The sequence below is a fragment of the Stegostoma tigrinum genome, chromosome 23 (genome assembly GCF_030684315.1).
Source record: "Stegostoma tigrinum isolate sSteTig4 chromosome 23, sSteTig4.hap1, whole genome shotgun sequence".
Classification (NCBI taxonomy): domain Eukaryota; kingdom Metazoa; phylum Chordata; class Chondrichthyes; order Orectolobiformes; family Stegostomatidae; genus Stegostoma; species Stegostoma tigrinum.
Genome location: NC_081376.1, coordinates 1,315,022 through 1,340,211, shown reverse-complemented (window position 1 = coordinate 1,340,211; position 25,190 = coordinate 1,315,022). Strand labels below are relative to the sequence as shown.

The following is a 25,190-nucleotide window of genomic DNA, read 5'->3' as shown; positions in this document are numbered from 1 at the left end:
CTTCAGTGTCCACCTTTGACAGCGCTCTTAAACTATGCAAATGTGCTACTAGGTTCCTCTGTTCCACAACTCTCCTCAGGACCTTACTATTTACTGTACATGTCCTACCTTTGTTCGACTTTCCCCAATGCAACATCTCATACTTATCTGTATTGAATTGCATTTGCAAATCCTTAGCCCATTTTCCAACTGATCAAGATCCCTCTAAGTTTTGATAACCTTCTCTGCTATCAATGATACCTCCTAATTTTGTATCATCCACGAACTTACAAATCATGCCTTGTACATTCACATCCAGATCTTCTGATCTTATTGATCTCAGAAAGGAGTTCTGCCATTTAAATTCAAAACTTGGAAATTTAATGTAATTCTCCAACATGCAACGTCAGTTCACTTGATTTTAAAATATTCCTTTTCAGGAGTTACACTGGATGAAAACAAACTGGTCCCTCACTCCCAACAGGAGCACAACTAGCATTACTCCAGTCACTGTTGGGGGACCAAAGAGATATAAATATCTCATCTCATTTTTAAAAACTAGCTTCAGTTTGTACTTGTCTCAACAGTTTCCTTAATTTTCCTGTAACCGTCAACCAGCTCAAATACTATTCATCATTTAGGTTGCTATTACTTGTCATGATTACAGTTTTCTATCTGAGCTAGTATTTGTTAACTTGCAATTAAGAAAATGGGGCTTCCACACATATTGCAATCCTTGTTGATATACTCCTATATTGAAAACCTGCTCTATTATAAATCTCGGGCTGAAGCCATTGCAAGTAAATATACAACTAGCTCAAGAGATAGAGACAGCAACTAAACACACCAATCTAAAGGAGAGGAATTATGTAGAAAGCCAATTTTTCTTGACCTTCAGGAAAAAGCTCAAAATTCTGAAGTGACCCTTTTGTGGAGTATTAATTCTGAGTAACCCAGTCAGAACACAGACTATTCAGGAGACTTGCTAATGATATAAGTTAATCCACAACTCCAAATTAAAGAAACTGGTGTCCTTTCCATGCCAAAGCAATTGCATAAACAGGTACTTCATGATCTGCGAGTTAATCACCCTTTCAGCCATTTCAAACTTCCACTGTTTCACAACTTTGAACCTCACATGGCAAATGATTAAACATTTTACAGAAACATAAAAATCCATAAATTCCTGTTGTTTTTGGCCCATGGGACTTAGGCATTATTGGCTAGGCCAGTATTTATTGCCCATCCTTAACTGCCCTGGGAGAAGGTAGTGAGGTGCCTTCATGAACTACACTGGGAGGCAATGGCCTGGTGACATTATTGCAATGCCATTAATCCAGACATTCCAGGGACACGAGTTTGAACTCCTTCATGGCGTATAATAGAATTTGAATTAAACGAAAACCGAGTCCAATGATGACATTGATTGTTGGGAAAAACCCAACTGATTTATATCCTTTGGAGAAGGAAATAGCCATCCTTACTCAGTCTCAAATGTACCTCCTGACCACAAAGCAACATAGCTGACTCTTAACTGCTATCTAACCCAATTAGGGACAGACAGCAAGTGCTCGCCAAGATTTGTCTAATACTCTGAGTGATACAATGGTGATAAACTTCCATGATAGTTTGCGGCATTGGGAGAAGGGGGACAAATTCCATGGCGTGCCACATCTTTGCTAGGCTTGTCCTCCTAAGTTGTATGAATCAAAGGTTCGGAATGCTGAAGGAGCCTTGGTGAGTTGAAGCACACTTGGTAATTGGTGCAGGCTTTTGCTGCTGTGCGGGAGGGAAATAATGAGTAAGGTAGCAGATGGGTGCTAATCAAGTGGACTGCTCTGTAGAAGATGGCGTCAGGCTTGCTGAGTGTAGCTGGAACTGTACCCATCTGGACAAGTGGAAAATTTTGCATCATCATCCTCACTTGTACTTTGCAGGTGTTGATGGGCTTGTTTTGGTTTTTGGGGGAGCGTCCGCACACATACTAGTCAGAGAATTCAGAGCCCTCAAATGGTCGTTTTGGCAGGTTCTTAGAAATATCCAAGTCACTAACATTTTCTTCAGGACAACCCCAGTTAACATCAGACTCACTAGCAGCGTTTTTTTTTAAAAAAGAAAAAAAAAAAAAAATCGGTATATGGTACTGCTTATTCAAAATCAGAAATACAGACATATCTTAAACTGCTCTTGCCCATGTCCTACAGTAAACAGGAACAAAACTAATACCAACCTGACATTTCATTGGATGTTTGAACCGTATTTTTCACATTACAGGTATCATCCATCTCTCTTTCACTCTGGTTATTTTTATTATCATCGGTTTCTTTTTTCAAAGCAGCCTGCTTCTTTTCCTCTTGCCTTTGTGCTGCGACAGATGCGCGAACAGCAGCAGCAACATCCCGATCTTCCTCCTCCCTAGAAAACGAAGTTCCAGTTGGTTACAAAGCAAATGAATTAATTATACAAAAAAAATGTTGAGACACTCATCCAGCATTTCAGAGGCTTTTGGAATCTGCAGGTGATCGATAACAATGCAGCAACAATTGTTATTAAGGCTTGATATTTTCTTTTCAGATCAAATAAATTTTATTACTGATCTTTTAGAGTGTTTACTCTCATTCCTTAAACCAATTAAGAAATTCAGGTTTCAATACCTTTCATAAACATTTCTTCCAAACAGTCGAATCCATTCAAAATTGTTAACTAGTTTTTTTAAAGTATCAATGTAGTGGATGTCACTGACTGTGTTAGCATTTACTACCCAACCAGAGTTGTTCTTGAGAGGTGGTGTTGAGTTGCCTTCTTTAACCACTCCTGCCCATTTGTTATATACATAAGGCTATTAGGGAAGGAGTTCCCGGATTCTTGAAGCAGCAACACTGAAGCAATGGTAATATCTTTTCAAGTCAGGGTCTTAAGTGGCTTGGAAGGGAAGATGCAGACGGTGGTGTTTCCATTATCTGTTACACTTGGCCTTCCAAATGGCAGTGGTTTTGGGTTTGGAAGATGCTGTCTAAGGATTGCACCCAACATAGCAGAGCAAGGACAATCAAATCATTCAGACCACAGAGGTAGATATAGAACAGACAAATTGGCATGTGAAGTGTAATTTCCAAAAGGAGAAAAAAAAACCTAGAAGTTACTTGATCAGAATTTAAAACTATGAGCAAAATTGATCTGGGACACGACAGCGTACACTGCTTAACAGATATTGTATGATTCAGTACAAGGTTAGAGTCAGCATTTCATTGATTTATATCATTTAATCAAACAACGGAGTGAAGCCAATTAACTTCTGCTGGACAATATACAAGTTTCGGAATGTATTGAAATGATGGCGCAAAATGTTATGATGTGACAGTAAAAGAAACAACACTCCCAATAGCCCAAGATTAGCGCAGAAGTAAGAACTTGATATATATTTCATAACCAACAAGAGAATGATTTGATGTGAACATAGAAGGTATGGTTAGTAAGACTGCAGATGACACTAAAATTGGTGGTGTAGTGGACAATGAAGGCAGTTACTTCAGAGTACAAGGGGATCTTGATCAGATGGACCAATGGACTGAGGAGTGGCAGATGGAGTTTAATTTAGATAAATGTGACATTCTGCATTTTGGAAAGGCAAGTCAGGACAAGTCTTGTACACTTAGGGAAGTGCAGTTGAACAAGAGAGAGAGACCTTGAAGTGCAGGTTCACAGTTCCTTAAAAGTAGAGTCACAAGTAGGCAGGATAGTGAAGGCGTGTTGTATCAGTGATAATGGGAACTGCAGATGCTGGAGAATCCAAGATAACGAAATGTGAGGCTGGATGAACACAGCAGGCCCAACAGCATCTCAGGTGATGAAGGGTCTAGGCCCGAAACGTCAGCTTTTGTGCTCCTGAGATGCTGCTGGGCCTGCTGTGTTCATCCAGCCTCACATTTCGTTATCTAGGATAGTAAAGGCATTTGGTCTGCTTGCTTTAAGTGGTCACTGCACTGCGTATAGGAATTGGGCTACATTGGACATCGGTTTGGTCACTTTTGGAGTACTGCATGCAATTCTGGTGTCCCTCCTGTGGGAAGGATGTTGTTATACTTGAAAGGGTTCAGAAAAGATTTGAGGATGTTGCTAGAGCTGGAGGGTTAGAACTATAGGGAGAGGCTGAACAGGGTGGGGCAACTTTCCCTGGAGTGCCAGAAGCTCAGGGGTAACCTTATAGAGGTTTAAAAGACAGGACAGGCAGGGATAAAGTAAATAGGCAAGGTCTTTTCCCTGGGCTGGGGAAGTCCAAAACTAGTGAGCATAGAATAACAGGGGCTGAAGGGGTACCTTTTTCCATGCAGAGGGTGGTATGTGCACAGAATGAGCTTCCAGAAGAAGTGGAGGAGGCTGGTATGCTAACATTTAAAAGGCATCTGGATGTGTAAATGAAAAGTTGAGAGGGATATGGGCCAAGTGCTGGCAAATGAGACTAGATTTATATAGGCTATCTGGTCGGCATGGATGAGTTGGATGGAGGGTCTGTTTCTGTCCTGTATATCTCTATAACTTGCATTTTGTCACTTGCATTTTGGTAAAACAAAGGCAAGACTTACACAATTAATAGTAGGGCCTTGGGCAACGTTGCAGAACAGAGACACCTAGGGGTTGAGGTATATAATACTTTGAAGTTTGCATCACATTATAGAGAGGATGGTTAAAAGGCATTTTGCATGCCTGCCTTCATTGCTGAGACCTTGGAGTATGGAGTTGGGACCTTACACTGAGATTGTACGAGACATTGGTGAGGCCTCTTCTGAAGTACTGGGTCCAGTTCTGGTTGCCCTTTTACAGGAAGGACATTATTACGCTGAAGGCAGCTCAGAGAGACTTACCAGGATGTTGCCAGGAATGGAGGGCTTGAGTTATAAGGAGAGGCTAGATAGGATGGCTTTCCACTGGAGCAATGGAGGTCGACATATGACCTTAGAGGTCTTTAAAATCATGAGGGGTACAGATAAGTGGAAATGGGAGGGTGGAGGATTTCCAGACGAGGGGCATATTTTAAGGTGAGAAGAGAAAGATACAAGAAAAAGGATGCTATACATTTTTTTTTCTGAAATCAAGGTGGTTCACGTGTGGAATGAACAAAGAACAATACAGCCCTGCACCACCATATTTTGCCCTTCCATACTAAAACTTTATTCACTTACAGGATCCATATCTTCCTGTTCCCTTCCTATTCATGTATTTGTCCAGGTGCTTCTTGAATGCTGCTATTGCATCGGCTTTAATCACCTTTCATGGCAATATGTTCCAAGCACTCACCATCCTTTGTGTGGGAAAACTTGCCTCGCACATCTCAAACCTTCCAACACCTTGTGTGCCCTAGTAATTGACTGTCCACCATGGGAAAAAGTCTCATGCTTTACACTCTATCCATGTCATTTACCACCTTATAAAACTTCTATCACATTGTTCCACAACCTTCTGCGTTCCAGTGGAAACATACCCAATCTATTCAACCTTTCTTCAGCTGAAATCTCCCATTCCAAGCAACATCCTAGTAAACCTTTTCTCTACCTTTTCCAAAGCATCCACATCCTTCTGCTAGTGTGGTGGCCAGAACTGTAGACAATATTCCAAGGGTGCCCGAACTAAAGTTCTATAAAGCTGCAGTGTAACTTGCCTATCCTTATACTCAATGCCCCTTCCAATGAAGGCAAGCATGCCATCGGCCTTTTTTTCTTACTACCTCATCTAGCTGCAATTCCTTCAGTGATGTGTGGACCTGCTAACACAGAATCCTCTGCACATTGATACTCCTAAGGGTTCAGCTTAAGGGTTCACTGCACAATTTCCACTGTACTTGACCTTCCAAAATGCATCACCTCATGTTTATCTTCTGGAGGAAATGGTGGATGCAAGTACAGTTACAACATTTGAAAGACATTTAGATACAGACATGAATAAGAAATGTTTCAAGGGGTCTGCGACAAGCACAGCTAAGTGGAATGAGTTTAGCTTGGGATTATGGTTGGTTTTCATGCTGTATGACTGTTAGCTTCACTGCAGTCCACATCTCTTTTTGGATGCAGGTGACCTGTACAAGAGGGGCAGGATGCACTTGAAGCACAGGGGTTCCAATAATGCTAGGCCCGGGGGGGCAAGGGGGGGGGGGGGGGGCGGGGGAAGAGAAGAGAAGAGAAAAAAAACTTCTGGTTTAAATGGTATTTGTTTCATCACACGAGGCCTGACTGGTAAGGCAGATGAGCTCAGAGCATGGATTGACTCTGGGGACTGGGATATTTCAACCATAACAGAAATATTGCCAAGAGAAGGGCAGGATTGGCAGCTCAATGTTCCAGGATACAGACATGACAGAAGTACAAATAAGCAAGGAAAGAGGAGTTGCTCTTTTGATATGGGAGAATGTAACAAGTGCTTAGAAAGGACATTCTTAAGGAGTCATCAAATGAGGCGATATGGTTAGAACTCAGAAACAAGCAGGTGGTCACTCTGTTGGGACTATATTATAGAACCCCAAATAGCCACTGGGTACTAGAGGAGCAACACGTAGAGAGACTGCAGACACCCGTAGGAATAATAGGGTAGTATTGGTTGGAGATTTTAATTTCCCTTGAATTGACTGGGTCACCCAGAATGTGAAATTCCCTAGACAGGGTGAAATTTGTCAAATGTGCCCAAGGCAATTTCTTAAATCAGTAGGTACAGGAGCCTATTTGGGAGGGTGCAACACTGGACCTCCACTTAGGGAGGAAGGTCAGGCAAGTGACTGAAGCATGTGACAGTGACCATAACACTTTCCCAAGAGGGAAAAGGGAAAAGCTGGCAGGTTTAGGGATCCCTGGCCGACGAGGGATATTGAGGCCCTGGTAAGGAAAAAGACAGCATACATTGAGTTTAAGCTACTGGGCTCAAGTGAGTCACTACATGACTATAAAAAGTGCGGGAGGTCAATCAGATGAGCAAAAGGAGGGATAAGACAGATCTGGCAGATATGCTTAAAGATAATCACAAAGGGTTCTATAGTTAAATTAAGAGTAAAAGGGTGGCTAGGGAGGGAATAAGTCCCCTCAAAGATCAGCATGGCCACCCATTTGTGGAGCCACAGGATCAACCAACATCTGGATAGTCAGCATGGGTTTGTGCGCACTAAGTCATGCTTGACAAATCTTTTAGAGTTTTTTTGAAGAGGTAACCAAGAAGATGGGTCAGGGTAGGGCAACGTCTGTATGGATTTCAGTAAGGCCTTTGACAAGGTCCCGCATGGCAGGCTAGTCACACAAGTTAGGTTGCATGGAATCCAGGGACAGCTAGCTAATTGGTTTCAAAATTCAATGGTAGGAAGCAGAGGGTAATGGTTGAAGGTTGTTTCTCGGACTTGAGGCCTGTGGCCTGTGTGCCACAGGAGTCGGTGCTGGGATCTTTGTTATTTATATAAATGATCTGGATGAGAACGTACAAGGCATGATTTGTAAGTTTGCAGATGATACTAAATTTGGAGGTACTGTTGATAGCGAAGGTGGTCATCAAAAATTAGAGGGATCTTTATAGGAGTTGGGATGTCGTGTCACAGTTGTATAAATCGTCAGTGAGGCCACACTTGAGTATTACGTCCAGTTCTGGTCACCCTGTTATAAGACAGACATAGTTAAACTGGAAAGTGTGTGAAGACGATTTACGAGGACATTCGCTATAACTTAGGCCTGCTAGTTCTGGCAAAGGTTGGTGACGACAGGACTTTATTCTTTGGAACGTTGGAGAATGAGGGATGACCTTATTGAGGTGTATAAAATCATGAGGGGCATAGATAGGATGAATACATACTGTCTGTTTTCCTCAGGGATGGGGAATTGAAAACTAAAGGGCATAGATTTAAGGAGGATTTGAGGGACAACTGCTTCACGCAGAGAGTGGTATGTAAGGAATGGGCTGCCAGACAAAAAGTGGTTGAGGCAGATACAATAGCAGCATTTAAAAATCATTTTGATAGGTACATGGAGGAGAAGGGTTTAAGAGGGATATGGACCAAATGCAAGCAATTGGAGCTAGTTGAGAGGGCACCATGGTCAGCATGGACCAGTTGGGGTTGAAGGGCCTGTTTCCATGCTGTGTTATTTTGTGACTACGTTCTTGGAGACAGAAGTACAAGATTTTGATCCAGAGACAGTGAAGGAGAAGTCAGGATGTTGTGTGGCTGGGAGGGGAACATGCAGGTGATGTTCCCATGTATTTGCTGCCCTTTGCCTTTACATAGAAGAGCCTGTGGCTTTGGAGGGTGCAGTCCAAGCATCTTTGGTGAACTCTGCAGTGTATCTTGTAGATGGCACACACCGCTGTTACTAAGCACAGGTGGTACTTAATGCAGCGACACTTTGAAACAACAACAATAAATTGTATGTTTACTCAGACCTTTATGAATGAAGGCATGTCATAGATGGTTTCTAATTATTCTACATACCGGGTGTACTTCCATCTGCCTCTGCGGTTTTGTCCTGCACGGTTTTGGCCTCCCCTTCTATTAAATCTATCCACTTCTTCATAATCATCTCCACTCACCGTACCTGTAGTCAAATGCGAAATGTAATTTTTTTAGGATTAGATTCCCTACAGTGTGGAAACAGGCCCTTCGGCCCAACGAGTCCACACCGCCCCTTGGAGCAAACCACCTGGACCCATCCCCCTGTAATCCCATAACCCACACACCCCTGAACACTATGGGCAATTTAGCATGGCCAATCCACCTCACCTGCACATCTTTGGACTGTGGGAGAAAACCGGAACACCTGGAGAAATCCCACGCAGACACGGGGAGAACGCGCAAACTCCGCACAGAGGCTGGAATCGAACCTGGGTCCCTGGCGCTGTGAGGCTATAGTGCTAACCACTGAGCCACCGTCCCGCACCAATTCAAAATCCTTGAGATATATTATTTGCAAGCATAATTCTATAATTTGGAAAGCAATACATCATCACGAAATAGACAATTACATGAGGGTAATGGCTGGAAAAACCCAGAACAGGTCTACTTGCACAGAGTGCCATGGATTTTGAGTTTTTAACTGCCCCATTTTGGCAGATGCAGACTGTATATTAATAAACATTGCCAGAAATACAGATGTCAATGGGGTATTCTAGGATCTCAAGCTTTGGGTTCAACGGTCTCCTTAATAAAATCTTGGAATAGAGAAAGAAACAGGCCATAATGGCCAAAAGAAGTGGGGTGACTTGTAGGAAAAATTATGTTTTGAAAGTAACAGGACTCCATTTGAGGACAGGAAAAGAATTGACAAAAAAAAAATCTAAATCCTTCACAGTTGCAATTTACTGCCAACAGAACTCCAGCTTCATCTGCGAAAACAAAGCGTGGAGCTGGATGAACACAGCAGGCCAAGCAGCATCTTAGGGGCACAAAAGCTGACGTTTCGGAAGGGTCTAGGCCTGAAACGTCAGCTTTTGTGCCCTCAAGATGCTGCTTGGCCTGCTGTGTTCATTCAGCTCCACACTTTGTTATCTCGAATTCTCCAGCATCTGCAGTTCACTATCTCTGATCACATTCTCTCTCTCTCTCTCTCTCTCCCCCTCTCTCTCTCCGGCTTGATCTGCTCCCTTTTTGAGCCTCCAAGGGCTAGTGGCTTCTCAGAACCATAAATTACATCACTAGACAGGATTTCTGTAACCAATTTACCAGCCTTTAAATAGATGTATTGAGGTTCATCTATATTAGTGGTACAAATCCACAATGAGGGTCAGTTCACTTTTTGTTTACAATTTTGAGGCTTATGGTGGAACACTGGAAATTGTCCAGCAATCTGTGGAGATTCACAAGTCACAGCAATTCCTGGGCCCTTTGGCAATTTCTAACTGTTAGAATCCCTATTGACTTCTATGCTTTTGTTTAAATCAAAATTTTTGGTTTTGAGCTGTGAGCTGACCTTTGGACTGCAAGCAGCAACCTGTGTTTATAAAATGCTTATTTATTTTTGATAAGGTCAGAAATCACAGGTTGTAGTCCAACAGGTTTATTTGAAAACACTTGACTAGCCAAAGGCCTTGCGAAAGCCCACATAGACAACATCCACTGCTCTACCCTCATCTATCCTCTTGGTTATCCCTTTGAAAAACTCAAACATTTGTCGGACATGACTTCCCATGCTAACTATCCTAATTCGACCATGACTATCCAAATGTCTGTTGATCCTTTATTTGAATATTATTGAATAAATACTGAATGTTAACTATAACTTCGTAGAACCATATACTGTCTGGCAGGGAGAAACCAGTGTTTGAATTGGTTTTTGGACTATGGCTGGATTAGGAAGAGTTTATAGCTGTCGATGCTACACTTGAAGTTTTGAAACCTTCCTGCCCATTCTTCAGTTATCAGCTATTGAAATATCAGGAAATAGAACTGCAGTTATAAGAATTAAAATATTCTTCAGAGCCTAACGGAAACTATTTGCATGCAGCGTCCTCAGAAAGAAGACATAATACAATATGTCAGAGGCATTATGGGCCCCGAGCCTACTTGAGAGAATTGGCTAGTGACACATCACATTTTTTAACCCCTCTTCATTTGTCCCTTAACTGTGTCTACCAATTTACCAATCATCAAGAATGGGGGGCTAGAATTGAGGACGATAAGGTTTAAACCACAGAAATTAGGTGATCTTGTGGTTTAACTATGTTCTGCTTTGGATGCATCATTAATAAATTGTTAAATCTTTTGTCTATGTTGGCAACTCGTATTGATTATTCAAAGTCTGCTTAGGAACTACTGGGATTGACTGATGGTCTTTGAGTATTTTAATTTTACGTTGTTGCAAGTACAGGAATATAGCGGCTAAACAGAGAAATTTAAGTGGAGAAAATTTTCATCGTAGCCAAATTGACAAATCAACACTCAGCTGACTTAAGAAAATTAGAAGGAATTTTTCCACACTGATTTCTTCCACCCAGTTTATCAGAATATGAAGAACACTAAAGCACTTTGCAACAAATTACTCTTAAAACCACTCAATGCCACTTGGGAAATAATTATAGAAAGATGTTGATGCGTGCAAGAAAAGAGCAGAAAAAGCACGTATCAGGTGGTGTTGAACCTGCCATTAAACAAATGACTTAGACCCCCTTCACTGGTCTCAAATTTCTCCAATGGCCTTAATTTCTTGTGCTTCAATTCCTTTCTTAGGGCTTAAAATGCAACCAATCTTTGAAGCATAAACAGGAGGTGAGAAAAGTTAATTGTTTTACAAACAGGATGACTTTATGCTTCTCATTTGGCTGTAAACTGCATTCCCGTTGCATAAAGTGTTATTAAAGCACAAGATACAACTAATACTGAAACCAGAATAACTCTTACCTTCATTCCGTCTTTGATGCCGAGGAACATAGTTAAATTGGAGATCTATCTGTCTATTCTGTCGGGCCTCTGCTCTGCTTTTGCTATGAAAGGTAGCCTTATGTGCTTTGTAATCAATCTCTGAGCGAAAAGCATGAGTAAACTGCTCAGTGTTACAACGCCCTTCCTCACACAGATAGTGCTTCTCACGGAAATGATCGCGAAGATAATCATAATCACTACAACAAAAGAAATTAACAATTTTAGTTAATTTTCCAATAGTCAAGTGTTGAACTGTTTAGAGCATTATCGTACAAATCAGAAGTGTCCCAGAATTGTTCAGAGTGGTAATAGCAAAAGATTCAATAATTGACCTCCTGAAAAATGGAACTTGGGATAAAAAATAGTTCACCGACAGTTTCTGCCAGCAATTGTCCAGAGGCTTTAACTGGAGCTTCCTCAATTAAGGACAGGATTGAATTCATGATTGAATTCGCAACGACACTTTATTATGAGACTTCAATACAAAGGGAGATAATTACAAACAAAAACGAAAATCTTTTAAGGTTTGACATGGAGTGAAATTTGTGGCCACAAATGATGAATAGCAGCAGATACAGTCATACAAGGTAGAACATAGAACGATACAGCACAGAAGAGGCCCTTCAGCCCTCGAACTGTGAACGAAGTGAGCCCATCCCCCTACACTATCCCATCATCATCCATATGCTTATCCAAGGACTGTTTAAATGCCCCAAATGTGGCTGAGTTAACTACATTGGCAGGGCATTCCACACCCTTAGCACTCTGAGTGAAGAACCTGCCTCTGACATCTGTCTCAAATCTATCACCCCTCAATTTGCAGCTATGCCCCCCGTGTACAAGCCCAGGTCATTATCCTAGGAAAAAGACTCACTGTCCACTCTATCCAATCCTCTGATCATCCTGTATGTTTCTATTAGCTGCCTTCTGTCCAATGAGAACAGACCCAAGTCCCTCAGCCTTTCCTCTTTAAGACCTTCGCTCCAGACCAGACAGCATCCCGGTAAATCTCCTCTGCACCTTTTCCAATGCTTCCACATCTTTCCTGTAATGGGGCGACCAGAACTATACGCAATATTCCAAGTGAGGCCGCACTAGCGTTTTGTACAGTTGCAGCATGACATCATGGCTCTGGAACTCCCCTCTGCACATCCACACTACCAACAATCTTCCCACTGACCCACTATTCGGCCTTCCTATTATTCTTTCCCAAGTGAATCACCTCACATTTATGTGCATTGAACTCCATTTGCCACCTTTCAGCCCAATTCTGCCGTTTATACAAGTCTCCCTGCAACATTCTTCCACACTGTCCACCACTCCACCGACTTTAGTGTCATCTGCAAACTTACTAATCCATCCACCTATGCCTGCATCCAAGTCATTTATAAAAATGACAAAACAGCAGCGGTCCCAAAACAGATCCTTGAGGCACACCACTAGTAACCAGAGTCCGGGCTGAATATTTTCCATCAACCACCACTCGTTGCCTTCTTACAGAAAGCCAGTTTCTAATCCAAACTGCTAAATCTCCCTCAATCCCATACCTCCGCATTTTCTCCAATAGCCTATCATGCGGACCTTTATCAAACGCTTTACTGAAGTCCATGTACACCACGTCAACTGCCCTCCTCTCATCCATATGCCTGGTCACCTTCTCAAAAAGCTCAATGAGGTTTGTGAGACACGACGGGCCCTTGACAAAACCAAGTTGACTATCTCTTATAATCCTTTCCAAAACTTTTCCTACAACAGAGATAAGGTTCACTGGTCTGTAATTACCTGGGTCATCTCTCCTGCCCTTCTTGAACAAGGGCACAACATTTGCAATCCTCCAGTCCTCTGATACTAAACCTGTAGACAATGATAACTCAAAGATCAAGGCCAAAGGCTCTGCCATTTCCTCCCTAGCTTCCCAGAGAAACCTCAGAACAATCCCATCCAGGCCAGGGGATTTAACTACCTTGACACCTTCTAGAATTGATAACACCTTGTCCTTACTAAGCTCAATCCTTTCAATTCTAATATGATAGGTTACTTTTGATTACAATGGCTCTGTAATTTAGAATTGAACATGGAAGGGTGTCAGTTTGATATGCATTGATTTTCGATACTACAATGGCTGTTGTCAAAGTGCAATCAAAGTCTTTCTCTACTCACCTATAATATTCTTGAGCACCATCAGAATCACAGAAGTGACAGAAATAGTGGTCCCTTCTTAAATGTTTCAACAGTTCATCATTATCCAGGTAGCGGTCATCACAGAACTTGCACAAAGGATGCCCACGATGTGAAGTATCATCTGGGTCACCATGCATTCGATGGCGTGCAAGATCTTTCCGATTATACCATTTGCGTTCATAGGTAAAAATCTAAGGAGAAAAAAATTGATGAAATCTTAATCACAATGATGTAATACTGTTCTATATTGCAGCAAATAAAGGCCCTTATTTAGCAACTGCTACAACAGTGAGGCAAAGTGAAACAGCAATAATCTGGAGATGTCAGGAAAATTGTTCCTGAACCAAATGATTTTTCATACTCAAAGCAATTTATCATATAGAGGCCATAGCACCCATGTACCTCAATAGTATGTACCTCAACAAGTGCATTAAGAGTTAAAAAAGCTAAATACGAGATGTATTATTTAAGGGGATGTCAGGCAAGAATTGCCTCCACAGATAAGAAAAATGATGAAATGTGTGGAACCATTCACAAATGTTTGAGTGTATGAAATATACTGAAGTTACGAAGGCAATATAATAATTGACAAACTCTTTAGAAGCCTTTAAAAGGGCAATTAACTATGGCGGCAGGGTAATTGTAAGACGTTGAGAAGGGATATATACAGAGTCAGAATCATACAGTGCATCTACAGTAGAGCAAAAAGGTCCTTTGGCACATTGCATCCATGCTAGTTAAAAATATGACACCTATTCTAATCCAGTTTTCTAGCACTTGATCCATAACCTGTATGCCTTGGCATCACAAATGCACATCTAAATATTCAAATGTTAGATTTTCTGCCTCTGCTACCATTACAATGCCAGATTCATATCACCAGAGTGAAAACGCTTTCTTCACTGTGCCCCTAAAGCTTTTGTACTTTACCTTAAATCTAAGGCCCCTTGCCACTAACCCCTCCAACAATGGAAAAATTTCTTCCCGTCTACTCCAACCAGAACCCTCAATTTTACTCATCTCAATTATGTCTCCTTTCAATCTCCTCTGCTCCAAGGGAAACAAACCCATCCCGGCCAATGTCTCTTCAGAACTGTAACTCTCCAGCCCAGGCAACATCCTGGTAAATCTCCTCAGCATTCTCTCCAGTGCTACTGCTTTCCTCCCATCCTTGGATTCCAGAACAGCACACAATACTCTGGTTGCAGCCAAATCAATGTTGTGCACAGTTCCAGCATAAGTCCACAGCTCTTAAACTCTGTGCCTCATCTAATAAAGTCTAGCATTGCCTTCTGAATCACTTTATGCACCTGCCCTGATACCTCAAAGGAACTGTGAGCATGCACACCAAGGTCAGAAACCTTGGTCCTGCCAAGGATCCCACTGTTCATTATGTATTCCCTTTTCTCATTTGTCCTGCCCAAGGGCACCATCTTGGATTTTTTGAATTTAATTTCGTCTGTCACTGAAGTTAACATCAAGTCCAGTGATCCTCTTTCTGACCTGTTTTGTTTCCTCACCACAGATGCTGTCAGACTTGCAGCAATTTCTGGTTTTGCACGTTTCAGATCTCCAGTATCCACTGATATTCATTTTATCAAAATAAATTTTGGAGCTGGTTTCCACGAAAAGATAATTTTTGTTTTAAGTTTCTTGCATTTTGCAGGTTTATGGACCCTTCTTTGTTTGTCATTTATATAAGAGGTTTGTTTGAGAATATAGAAGGCATGGTTAGTAAATCAGTGGATAACACCAAAATTGATGGCATTGTAGACACTAAGAAGGTTTGCTAAGATTACAAACAAATCTTGATCAAGTGGCTGAAAAATATCAGATGGAGGTCAGTCTGGGTAAATGCAAGGTATTGCACTTTGGTACAGCAAACAGGGATATGACTTATACAATTAATTGTCGAACCTTGGGTAGTATTGTAGAATGGGGGACCTTGGGGTTCGGTACATAATTCTTCGAAGTTTGTATCACAGCCAGGGTGGTTAAGAAGGTATTTAGCACACTTGCCTTCATCGCTCGGTCTTTTGAGTTGGGAAGTCACATTAAGGTTGCACAGGACATTGGCGAGACTTCTTCTGGAGTACTGTGTCCAGTTCTAGTCACTCAGTTATGAGGATACTATGAACCTGAGATTTACTAAGATGTTACCTTTGTGTGGAAGGCTTGACTTCTCAAGAAAGGCTGGAACTTTTTTTCACTGGAGCATAGCAAGTTGAGAGGTGACGTTATAGAACTTTATAAAATTATGAGGGGTATAGATAGGGTTAATGGCCTTTTTCCTACAATGGGGAATTTCCAGACTTAGGGGGCACATATTTAAGCAGGGGTTTTTAAAAAGATACGAGAGGCATTTTTTTTAAAACAGTGATTCATATGTGGAATGAATTTCCTGAGGAAGTGGTAGACATTGGCAGAATTACAATGTTTAAAAGACATTTGGATAAGTAAACGAAAAAGAAAAGGTTTGGAAGGGCAGGAGCATGCAGGTGGGACTAGTTTAGTATACAATTACGTTCAACAAGGACTTGTCAGTCCAAAGGGTCTATTTCTGTGTTGCATGACTACGAAGATAAATATAATTTAGCAAATTTTTACAACAATTAGGAGAAACAAATGTTTTATTCTGTAATTTTGGATACTATGATACTGAAGTTCATTTATTACTGAAAAATAAAGTGTCACATTTCAAAAGCTCAAATGTAGCAATAAATACTATAAAGTCTGCTTTACCCTACATCTGAGAGCTGGCTAAGACTCAACTTTTAAAAATATTAATTTGCAAATTGATCTGTCAAATAAAATACACACAGAAATACACAGAGACAAATCTACACAACTGATTAATATCACTAGAGAACTAAATTTCCTCAAGAGTCAAGTAACTTACCTGGAGGTGTCTTACACAAAGCTTACAGCTGAACATCTCATGCTGCTTCCGCATATGATGCTCTAGGTCTTCAAAAGTATTAAATGGTCTTGACTCAGAACACACAGGGCAGTCATGCTGCAGAAGCTTCCTAATGAAAATTACAAAATGTTCAAAGTTATCAAAAAGGCTGCAAGGGTGTTCGCAGCTAAGACTTTTTCTGTTTCCTGAACTGGGTACTCAAATTCATCATTCTGTTGGAGAACTAAACAATAGTAAGGCCTAACCAGAATTTTAGAATTCTCTGCACAAAAACGCAATTGTGTAGGACCTTCATTCATTCAAGGCAGTACATAAATTGCAAGCAGACAGGGGAGTTGATAGTCTTATTGGCATTAGATTATTAATCCAGAGACCCAGGTAATATTCTTTGAGAGTCTCGGCCCGAAACGTCAGCTTTTGTGCTGCTTGGCCTGCTGTGTTCATCCAGCCTCACTTACACTTGGTTATCTAATATTCTTGGAACCTGGATTTGAATCCTACACATGGTGGAATTTGGATTCAATAAACATCCGAAAATTAGAGTCTAGTGACGACCTCGAGACCGCTGGCAATTGTTGAGAAAAACCCTTGGCTTACTAATGTCCTTTAGCGAAGCAAAGTGCTGTTCTTACCTGACCTGGCCTACATGTGACTCCAGACCCATAGCAATGCGGCCAACTCTTAACTGCACTGAGCAATTAGGGATAGGCAATAAATGTTGGCCTGGCCAGCAACACCCACATTCTTGAATGAATAACAAAATCCCACAAAGCATATATTCAATTTTGAGATTAAAAGCAGAAACTGGAAAAAACTTATCAGGTGTGTCACCAGCCATGGAGAGAAAGTTAACATGTCAGTCTGATGTTAACTTCTTCAGAACTGAAAAGGAGATAGAAAATGGCAATTTTAAAAAAAAATGCTGTTTTCAGAGTGGAAGGTGCAGAAAGTGGTAAAAACAGGGAGCACTAACAATGATAAAGGAGACAGAGATGGGGCAGAACATCCACGACAAAGTGATACCTTTAAACTGTGTGGCCACACAGCCACTCAGGAGGTTCTGCGCACAGCCAAGTGAACTGACATACTGACTTCAAGTCACTGCCACACACAGACCTTAGTGGTCTGCACATGAAAACAATAAATCAGAGCAAGTATAAACTTTATAGCCAATTCTGACAATTATTGAAACTAGACTCTTTCTCAATCTGCTTCATGCAAGGATTTCATTCAACTCTTCCAGGTTCCTATAACCCCATTACTTCTACTCCTATAATGCCACCTTGCATCTTGTCTCCAATATGTCCTCCTTGATTCTCAACCAGGGTTGACACAGCTCGACAATGTCCAATCCAATTCTGCATATCTACCCTTCACCCCTGACTTTGTTAAATGAAGTCACACTGTACCAGTTTATAGACCAACAGGAACAAAAACAAAGTTGCCGGAAAAACTCAGCGGGTCTGGCAGCATCTGTGGGAGGAGAAAAGTTTCGGGTCTGGTGACTGTTCCTCAGAAAGCTTGATTTTAAATAAACCTGTTGGTCTATAAGCTGGTGTCGTGTGATTTCAGATGTTGTCCACCGTAGCCCAACACCGGCTCCTCCATATCTTTGTTAAAGATTGATGGGGTTCCCCTTGTCCTCACTTTCCATTCTGCCGGTCCCACATTCACAGATTCATTTTCCCAACCTTTGTTCATAATTCATACTCTCTATCCAAGGATCCTGGGCAAATCTCCTCAGCGCCATCTCCAACGTAAACACATCATCTCCCAAACTGCATGTAATACTCCAGTTGTGGGCTAACCAACAATTTATTAGTCCCAGCAAAATTCCTTGCTCTTGTATCGTATGCCTTGGGTATCAAAATGAAGTGGGTTGATGTCATTTCCTGTTCTTTTTCTCAGGGGGTGGTAGATTGGCTCCAAATAAATATGTTTGTTGATGGAGTTCTGGTTGGAATGCTATGCTTCTAGGAATTGTCATGCGTGTCTCTGTTTGGCTTGTCCTAGAATGGATGTGTTGTCCCAAAGTGGTGTCCTTCCTCATCTGTATGTAAGGATACGAGTGGTAGCAGGTCATGACCCATCAACAAACACATTGGCTCCAAATCAATCTACCATCCCCTGAGAAAAAGAACAGAAAATGACATCACCAATGCAGGAAATGACATCACCAACCCAAGGAAACCTAACCAGATAAATAGAAAGCAGGACATAACACACCAGCGCTTTGTTGGAGGCTCACTGATGATGTTACCTAGAATGGTGACGAAACATCTGAAAACTAACCTTCCAGCTCAGCGAGCAAACTCACATCCAGAACCTCAACCTGAGCTACAAATCTTCTCAAGACTTGCTACCTTCAAGGATATATAGATAAGCACATTAAAGCCCCTGCAGCGTTCAGTACTTAGTGTCCTAACATTCATAAAGTTATCCCTTGCCTCACCCCTTTCAAGACTGAATTCAACTTGTCACTCTTCTACCAAGCTGGCCATTCTGTTGATACCCTCCTGCAGTTCATACCATCTTTCTCAATGGTTACCACCTTAGCACTTATCCTATCATCCATAAACCTCTTGATCGCATCCCTGATACTTAAGTCCAAATCATTACAATACAACGTAAACAGTAAGGACCCCAGTACTGAGCCCAGCACCACATGAGACAAATTCTAGGAATCTCCTCTGTCTCTCTTTGCTTTTGGTTCTCTGCTAGTTTGAAATCGAACATGCCACTTTGTCTTGGATCCTATCAGCTTCTATTTTCTTACCCAATACACCACAAGAGACCTAATGAAAAGCCTTGCTAAAACGTCAATGTAGATCATGTGAAACACATTACCATAAAAACAAAATCTGATCAAGTGCACAGAGTATAGAAGGTCATGATGTGGCTGTAGAGGACATCGGTTAGGCCAGTTTTGGAACACTGCATTCAATTCTGGTCCCTGCTACAGGAAGGATGTTGCAAAACTTAAAAGGGTTCAAAGTTTACAAAGGATCTTGCTGAAGTTGGAGGGTTTGAGCTAGAGGGAGAGGCTGAATAAGCTGGGCCTATTTTCCTTGGAGAAGAGGCTGAGGGGTGATCTTACAGAGGTTTACAAAATCATGAGGGGCATAGATAGGGTAAACAGGCAAGGTCTTTTCCCCAGGGTGGAGGACTGCAGAACTAGAGGGCACAAGTTCAAGATGAGAGGAGAAAGATTTAAAAAGGGACCTAAGGGGCAACATTTTCACAGAGGGTGGTTCATGTTTGAAATGAGCTGATAGAGGAAACGGTTGGGGCTACTACAATTACAATATTTAAGAGGTGTCAAATTGATATGAATTAGGAAGGGTTGAGGGGGATATGGAACATATGGAACAAACGGGACTAGATTTATTTAGAATATCTGGCCAATGTGGCTAGGTTGGACTGAAGGATCTGTTTCCATGTTGTACAGCTCTAACTAAATCGGCTGGCATTTTTCTGCTTTAACATCAAATTTCTAGCACCCACAATATTATGTATTTATAATATAATGCAAATGCATATAATTTCCATAAAACAGTAAATCTGTTAAATATATTTAATTACTGAGCATTAAGATACATGATCACATTGCAATAAAGAATACAAAAGATGCAATTGCATATAGAGGGAAGTGCCTTTATCTTTTACAATTTTAGAAAAACCTGTAAGGCAATTGACTTTATATTTAAACCTTACACATCTTACATGTACTGTTTATCAACTTTTCAAAAGAAGGTTCACAAGATTTCATGGCAATAAATCAATAAGATAAATAGTATTGACAAACCAGAATCATTTTAAGCTGTGAAAATTACCTTAGATATTGAGTTATCCTTTCTTATTCATTTTATCATCACCAAAAAGGCAGTTTAAGATTTTATGGTTAAGGTTGTTTCCTTACCAGAAAGGCAGATGGGAGTATATTGCACAATTTCCCATACAGATGAAATATATTTAGAAAGTGTTAGCGTGGACTGGGTGGGCCAAAGGGCCTGTTTACACACTGGGATTCAATGAAAATAATTCGCAAAATATGTAAGGAATGAGAATGGGAGCTGATGATATTCTGACAGCCAGCCAACATGTATTCAGAGGGCCTGGTGGGTCCTTAGCCACAAATAAAGGAAACAAAGCAAGATGACAAATGGTACATTAGTGAAGAGGAAGGTTACTGTGTGTCCTGGCAATCTGAAACAAGCACAGAACACCCATTAAACTCAGCAGGCCCAGCAGCATTTGTGGAGAGAGAAACAGAGCAAACATTTAGAGTCTGATACTGACTTTTGCGGAGCTGAGGCGACTCAGACTCAAACATTAATTCTTTCTCTCTCCACGGGTGCTCAGACATACTGAGTTTTGCCTGCATTGTGTTTATTTATTTGAAAGAGTTGGAGTACAGTGTAATTACATGGCTTTAGCCAGACCACATCTAGAATACTAGAGTCATAGAATCATACAGCATGGAAACAGACCCTTTTGTTCAATTAGCCCACACCTACCATGTTCCCAAACTACATTAATCCCACTTGCTTGCATTGACCCATGTCCCTTCAAACCTTTCCTCTGCATGTACTTATCCAAACATCTTTGGAACATTCTACACTGTACCTGCATCCACCACTCCCCCCGGTGGTTCATCTCTAACACACACACACACACACACACACACACACACACACACACACACACACACACACACACACACACACACACACACACACAGATGCTCATGTCCTTTTTAAAAATTTGCTCTTGCCTTAAATATGCCTCCTAGCTTTGAATTCCCTCATCCTAGAGAAAAGACGCTTGCTATTCACCTGAGGTCACCTGTCAATCTCCTAAACTTGTGTAAGAATTCCCAACATACTGATAAATATTCACTGAACCCTCTCCAACTTAATATCCTTCCTACAGCAGGGTGACCAGAACAGGCCTCACCAACATCCTGTACAACCTCAACATAACCCAACTCCTATACTCAAGCTAAGCACATTCTTAACCACCCTGTCTATATGTGACACAAACTTTAAGGACTAATGTACCTGGACCCCTAGGTCTCTTGTGTTTTATCATTCTTTCAGCAGAATTATACAGAATTTCTCAGGTTAAATCTTTGAAAAGTTAAAAAGCACACTCTCCCCTTGGCTCACAATTGCATCTTTAATCCTTATTTAAGGCAGTCTCAGAGGAAGTGCAACAAAGATTCTTTAGATTGATTCCTAAGATTAAGGGTTATCCAAGGTGGTAAGATAGTATGGTACCATACTATCTGGAGTTTGGAAGAATGGAGTGGCCAAAGCAAAGATGCATTTAAGAGAAAGCTCAGTACAAGAGAGAGGTGAAGAGAGTGTTCCAACAATGCACTAGAAAAACCATTGAGGAGGGTGCTAGAATGCAACATAGCAAGGAATGGTTGGGCCGAATGGCCTGTTTCTATGCAAAATCTCACTGGTTTGCCATTATTCCTCCACTGAATAGTTGAATCAAATAAGTTGGTGCTTGCCTAACAATGCATAGGGCATACTTTTCTATTGCTGACCACACAAAATTACCTATACATCAAGCATAAAAACCCAGCCAGATTGAGATTGTTAAGACAATCAGCACAATTCCATCAATTTTTATTGGACATAAAAATTCCTCAGATATAGTTCTGCCTGACCCACTTAAGTTTCATCCATACATGATCCAGCATGCCTAGGAAGAAAACTTCCAAGTGTCTGAATGAGATAAAATTCCAAATTTATTTTGATCTTCACACAGGGTTTTCTTTTTAGCCACTCACTCCCAAAGTGGCTTCACTGGCGAGATCAGCTTTAATGCTGAATGATTGCCCAAAGGACAGTTCAGATTCAACCACATTGCTATGGGTCTGAATTCTCATGTAGGCCAGACAAGACAAGATGGCAGTTTCCTTCCCTGAAGGAATTTAATGAACCAGATGGGTATTCCCAACAATCACAATGGTTTCATGTTCATTAGATGCCAGATTAGTACTGTACTCAAATTCCATAAATTTTCCTTCGCAGATTTGAACCCCATTCCCCAAAATGTTACCTGGATATCTGAAATAATAATCTAACAATAATAGCAAGGAAGGATAGCAAAAAGAATATTTTTATGTACATTGTTTATTTCGAAATAAACAATCAAATACCTAAACTGGGCATGAATCCTCCCATCAGCAATATAAATATCAAATTTCTTTTCATGGTGGAACTGGTGAGTTACTATTGCTGAGAATGGAGCAACTTTCTTCATAAATACGACCTGTATGGAACAAATGGAAAACACTTAAGAATTCATGGGATTAGCAAAATTTATTTTTATAGCCAACAAAACATTTTGCAAAAAGAAAGTTGTAAACTGAATAGCAATTTTTGTCAATTAAAATCAGTAACCAGAATTGCTTTCCACATTATCTTACTCCTTCAGAAACTTTGCTGCACAGGTCTCATTGAGTTAGTACTTTATTCAGGTGTTTCAAAAGGCACAAGGTTGGGATAATTACATCAATCATGCTGGAAAAATACAGGGTCTGTCCAATCATGCACAAGTAATTTTCAACAGAACAATTTCTCTGGCATTGAAAGACAACTTTGGCAATCTCAGTCCTTCGCCAGTAATTATTTTAAGTTTCCATCTCCATTTTTCCCTTACATCCACTCTTTGCCTCTCTAAAATTACTTTCCATATAAGGTTTGCAGTGAAATGGCAAATTTTAGGATGCATTTCCTGGTTCAGCATGCAGAGATTAGATCAAATTCCCTACAGTGTGGAAACAGGCCCTTCGGCCCAACAAGTCCACACCACCCTATGGAACATCCCACCCAAACCCATCGCCCTATAACACAGTTTAATAAATCAGGTAGATAAAAATATTGTTGCTTTTCCTATTCACAAAACCCCTAGATACAGAATGCTGCAACGTTTTGGATTTCTATTCATTGTCAGTTCCAAAGAAAGTCCGAGCACACTTCCCAAGGAGCGTCACTGGACCCAAAATATTAACTCTGCTTTCTTTCCATCAATGCAATCAGACCCTGAATTTCCTCAGCGATTTCTGCTCTTGTTGCTGGTACCGCTTATTTATCGCTGACTCCAGCACTTGGACTAAAACATGGTTCCAAAAATCCAAAGTTCAAGAGTGATTAACACAGTAGTCACTAAATCCTTGACGACAACTTTGGGCACCGTACGGAGCTACAGACAACAGTAGAAACTCAAAGCAGCCAAAAGAGAAACACTGGGTTACTGAAGCCAGAACTGCAGTCACAGATAACAGTGCGAAACTAGGGGGAAACAGCAGACCTGGCGGCATCAGACAAGCAGGAAAATTGACGCTTCCGAAACATCAACATTCCTGCTCCTCGGGTGCCTCGCCTACTGTATTCCTCCAGCTCCACACTTAACACGAGATTAGTGTCACATTTGACTAATTTCTAACAAAGAGCCCCACCCTTCCCGATAGTTTGTAGTTTCAACATCCTGCGAAATCAAACCGAAATTGATGCCAGGAATGAAAAGCGCATTTTGTAGGCGCTGCCCCATTCCGATGGGGAGACTTTGCCAAAACCCAGTGCCAACAGGGGCCCACGAACAGGGTCACAGGCACAGGGTCACAGGCACAGGGTCACAGGCACAGGGTCACAGGCACAGGGTCACAGGCACAGGGTCACACACACTTCCAAGCAGAAGAGCCAAATGACTCCACGCCCAGAGCCAGGACCGAGGGAAGTCCCCAGCACCCCCACCACCGTTCCCCCTTCTTCCTGGATCTCAACAGTCCTTTCCCACCGAAAGCCTGAGAAAAGGCGTTTTCTCCAAGGGGTAAACTTAATGCCTTCTCAAGACTGACTGACTGGCCCCACGGCCGGAGTGACCAGTGAAGACCCCCTTCCTTGCACAGCCGCAGCTGGGCGACTGTGCCCACTCGGGGACCACCACAGCCTCACCTTGTCGAGTTCGAGCCGGCAAACAGCGCAGTACCTCTGGCCGCACAAGGCCCGCATCTTGGTGGAGCAGCGATAACACACCGGGTGGTCGCACTTGCCCACGGCGAAGATCTCCAGCTCCTGGCAGCACAGCACGCAGGTCCGGTCAGCCCCTATCGGGCCTGACTCCCGCGCACTACTACCTGAGGCCATGTTGCGGGCGACCGTCGGCCGCCGCCAAACCTGAGCTGAACTCTATCCGCACACCAAAAACCGGGCCACCGTCACGTCACACCAACATCCGCCGGAACCCACGTGACCCCCCCCGGACTATGACGCAATAGACTCGCGGGGAAGGAGGAACGTTTCAAATTTAAACGAAAACATCCGAATGGACGCGGAGAAGTGTCTAGGTGTTAAAGGGCAGAATCGGGAACCGGTGGGAAAAGAGAGAAGGTCAGGCCGGAAGAGAGAGCGCGGTGTCGGAGTGGAGTGGAGTCGGACCGGACCGTAGCGTCCTACAGCACGGAGACGAGTCCATTTGCCTTGCGGACCCAGATGTCCGTCCGCGCTTCAGTTGGAGGAGTGGGGGAGAGCACTGAGGAGGAGTAATACGGTGTGGAGCTGGACGAACACAGCAGGCCAGACAGCGTCAGAGGAGCAGGAAAGCTGACGTTTCGGGTCTGGACCCTTCAGAAAATTTTCCGAAAAGTCAGCTTTCCTGCTCCTCTGATGCTGCCTGGTCTGCTGTGTTCGTCCAGCTCCACACTCTTGGGAGATAGAT

The 25,190-nt window shown here is 41.9% G+C and overlaps 1 protein-coding gene across 1 annotated transcript in view; it reads right to left on the bottom strand.

The window, feature by feature from the left end:
* The window catches only part of znf598 (zinc finger protein 598), a 56,967-nt gene extending 32,254 nt beyond the window's left edge, over positions 1–24,713 (bottom strand). Inside the window, exons 1-7 of the mRNA XM_048552296.2 lie at positions 24,428–24,713; positions 22,630–22,742; positions 16,434–16,563; positions 13,514–13,725; positions 11,333–11,550; positions 8,432–8,534; positions 2,210–2,394 (exon numbers count right to left, since the gene is read on the bottom strand). Of these exons, the coding sequence (XP_048408253.1) occupies positions 2,210–2,394; positions 8,432–8,534; positions 11,333–11,550; positions 13,514–13,725; positions 16,434–16,563; positions 22,630–22,742; positions 24,428–24,619 (1,153 nt within the window). The 5' untranslated portion in view covers positions 24,620–24,713. The remainder of the gene's footprint in view (positions 1–2,209; positions 2,395–8,431; positions 8,535–11,332; positions 11,551–13,513; positions 13,726–16,433; positions 16,564–22,629; positions 22,743–24,427) is intronic.
* Between the last annotated feature and the right edge of the window lie 477 nt (positions 24,714–25,190).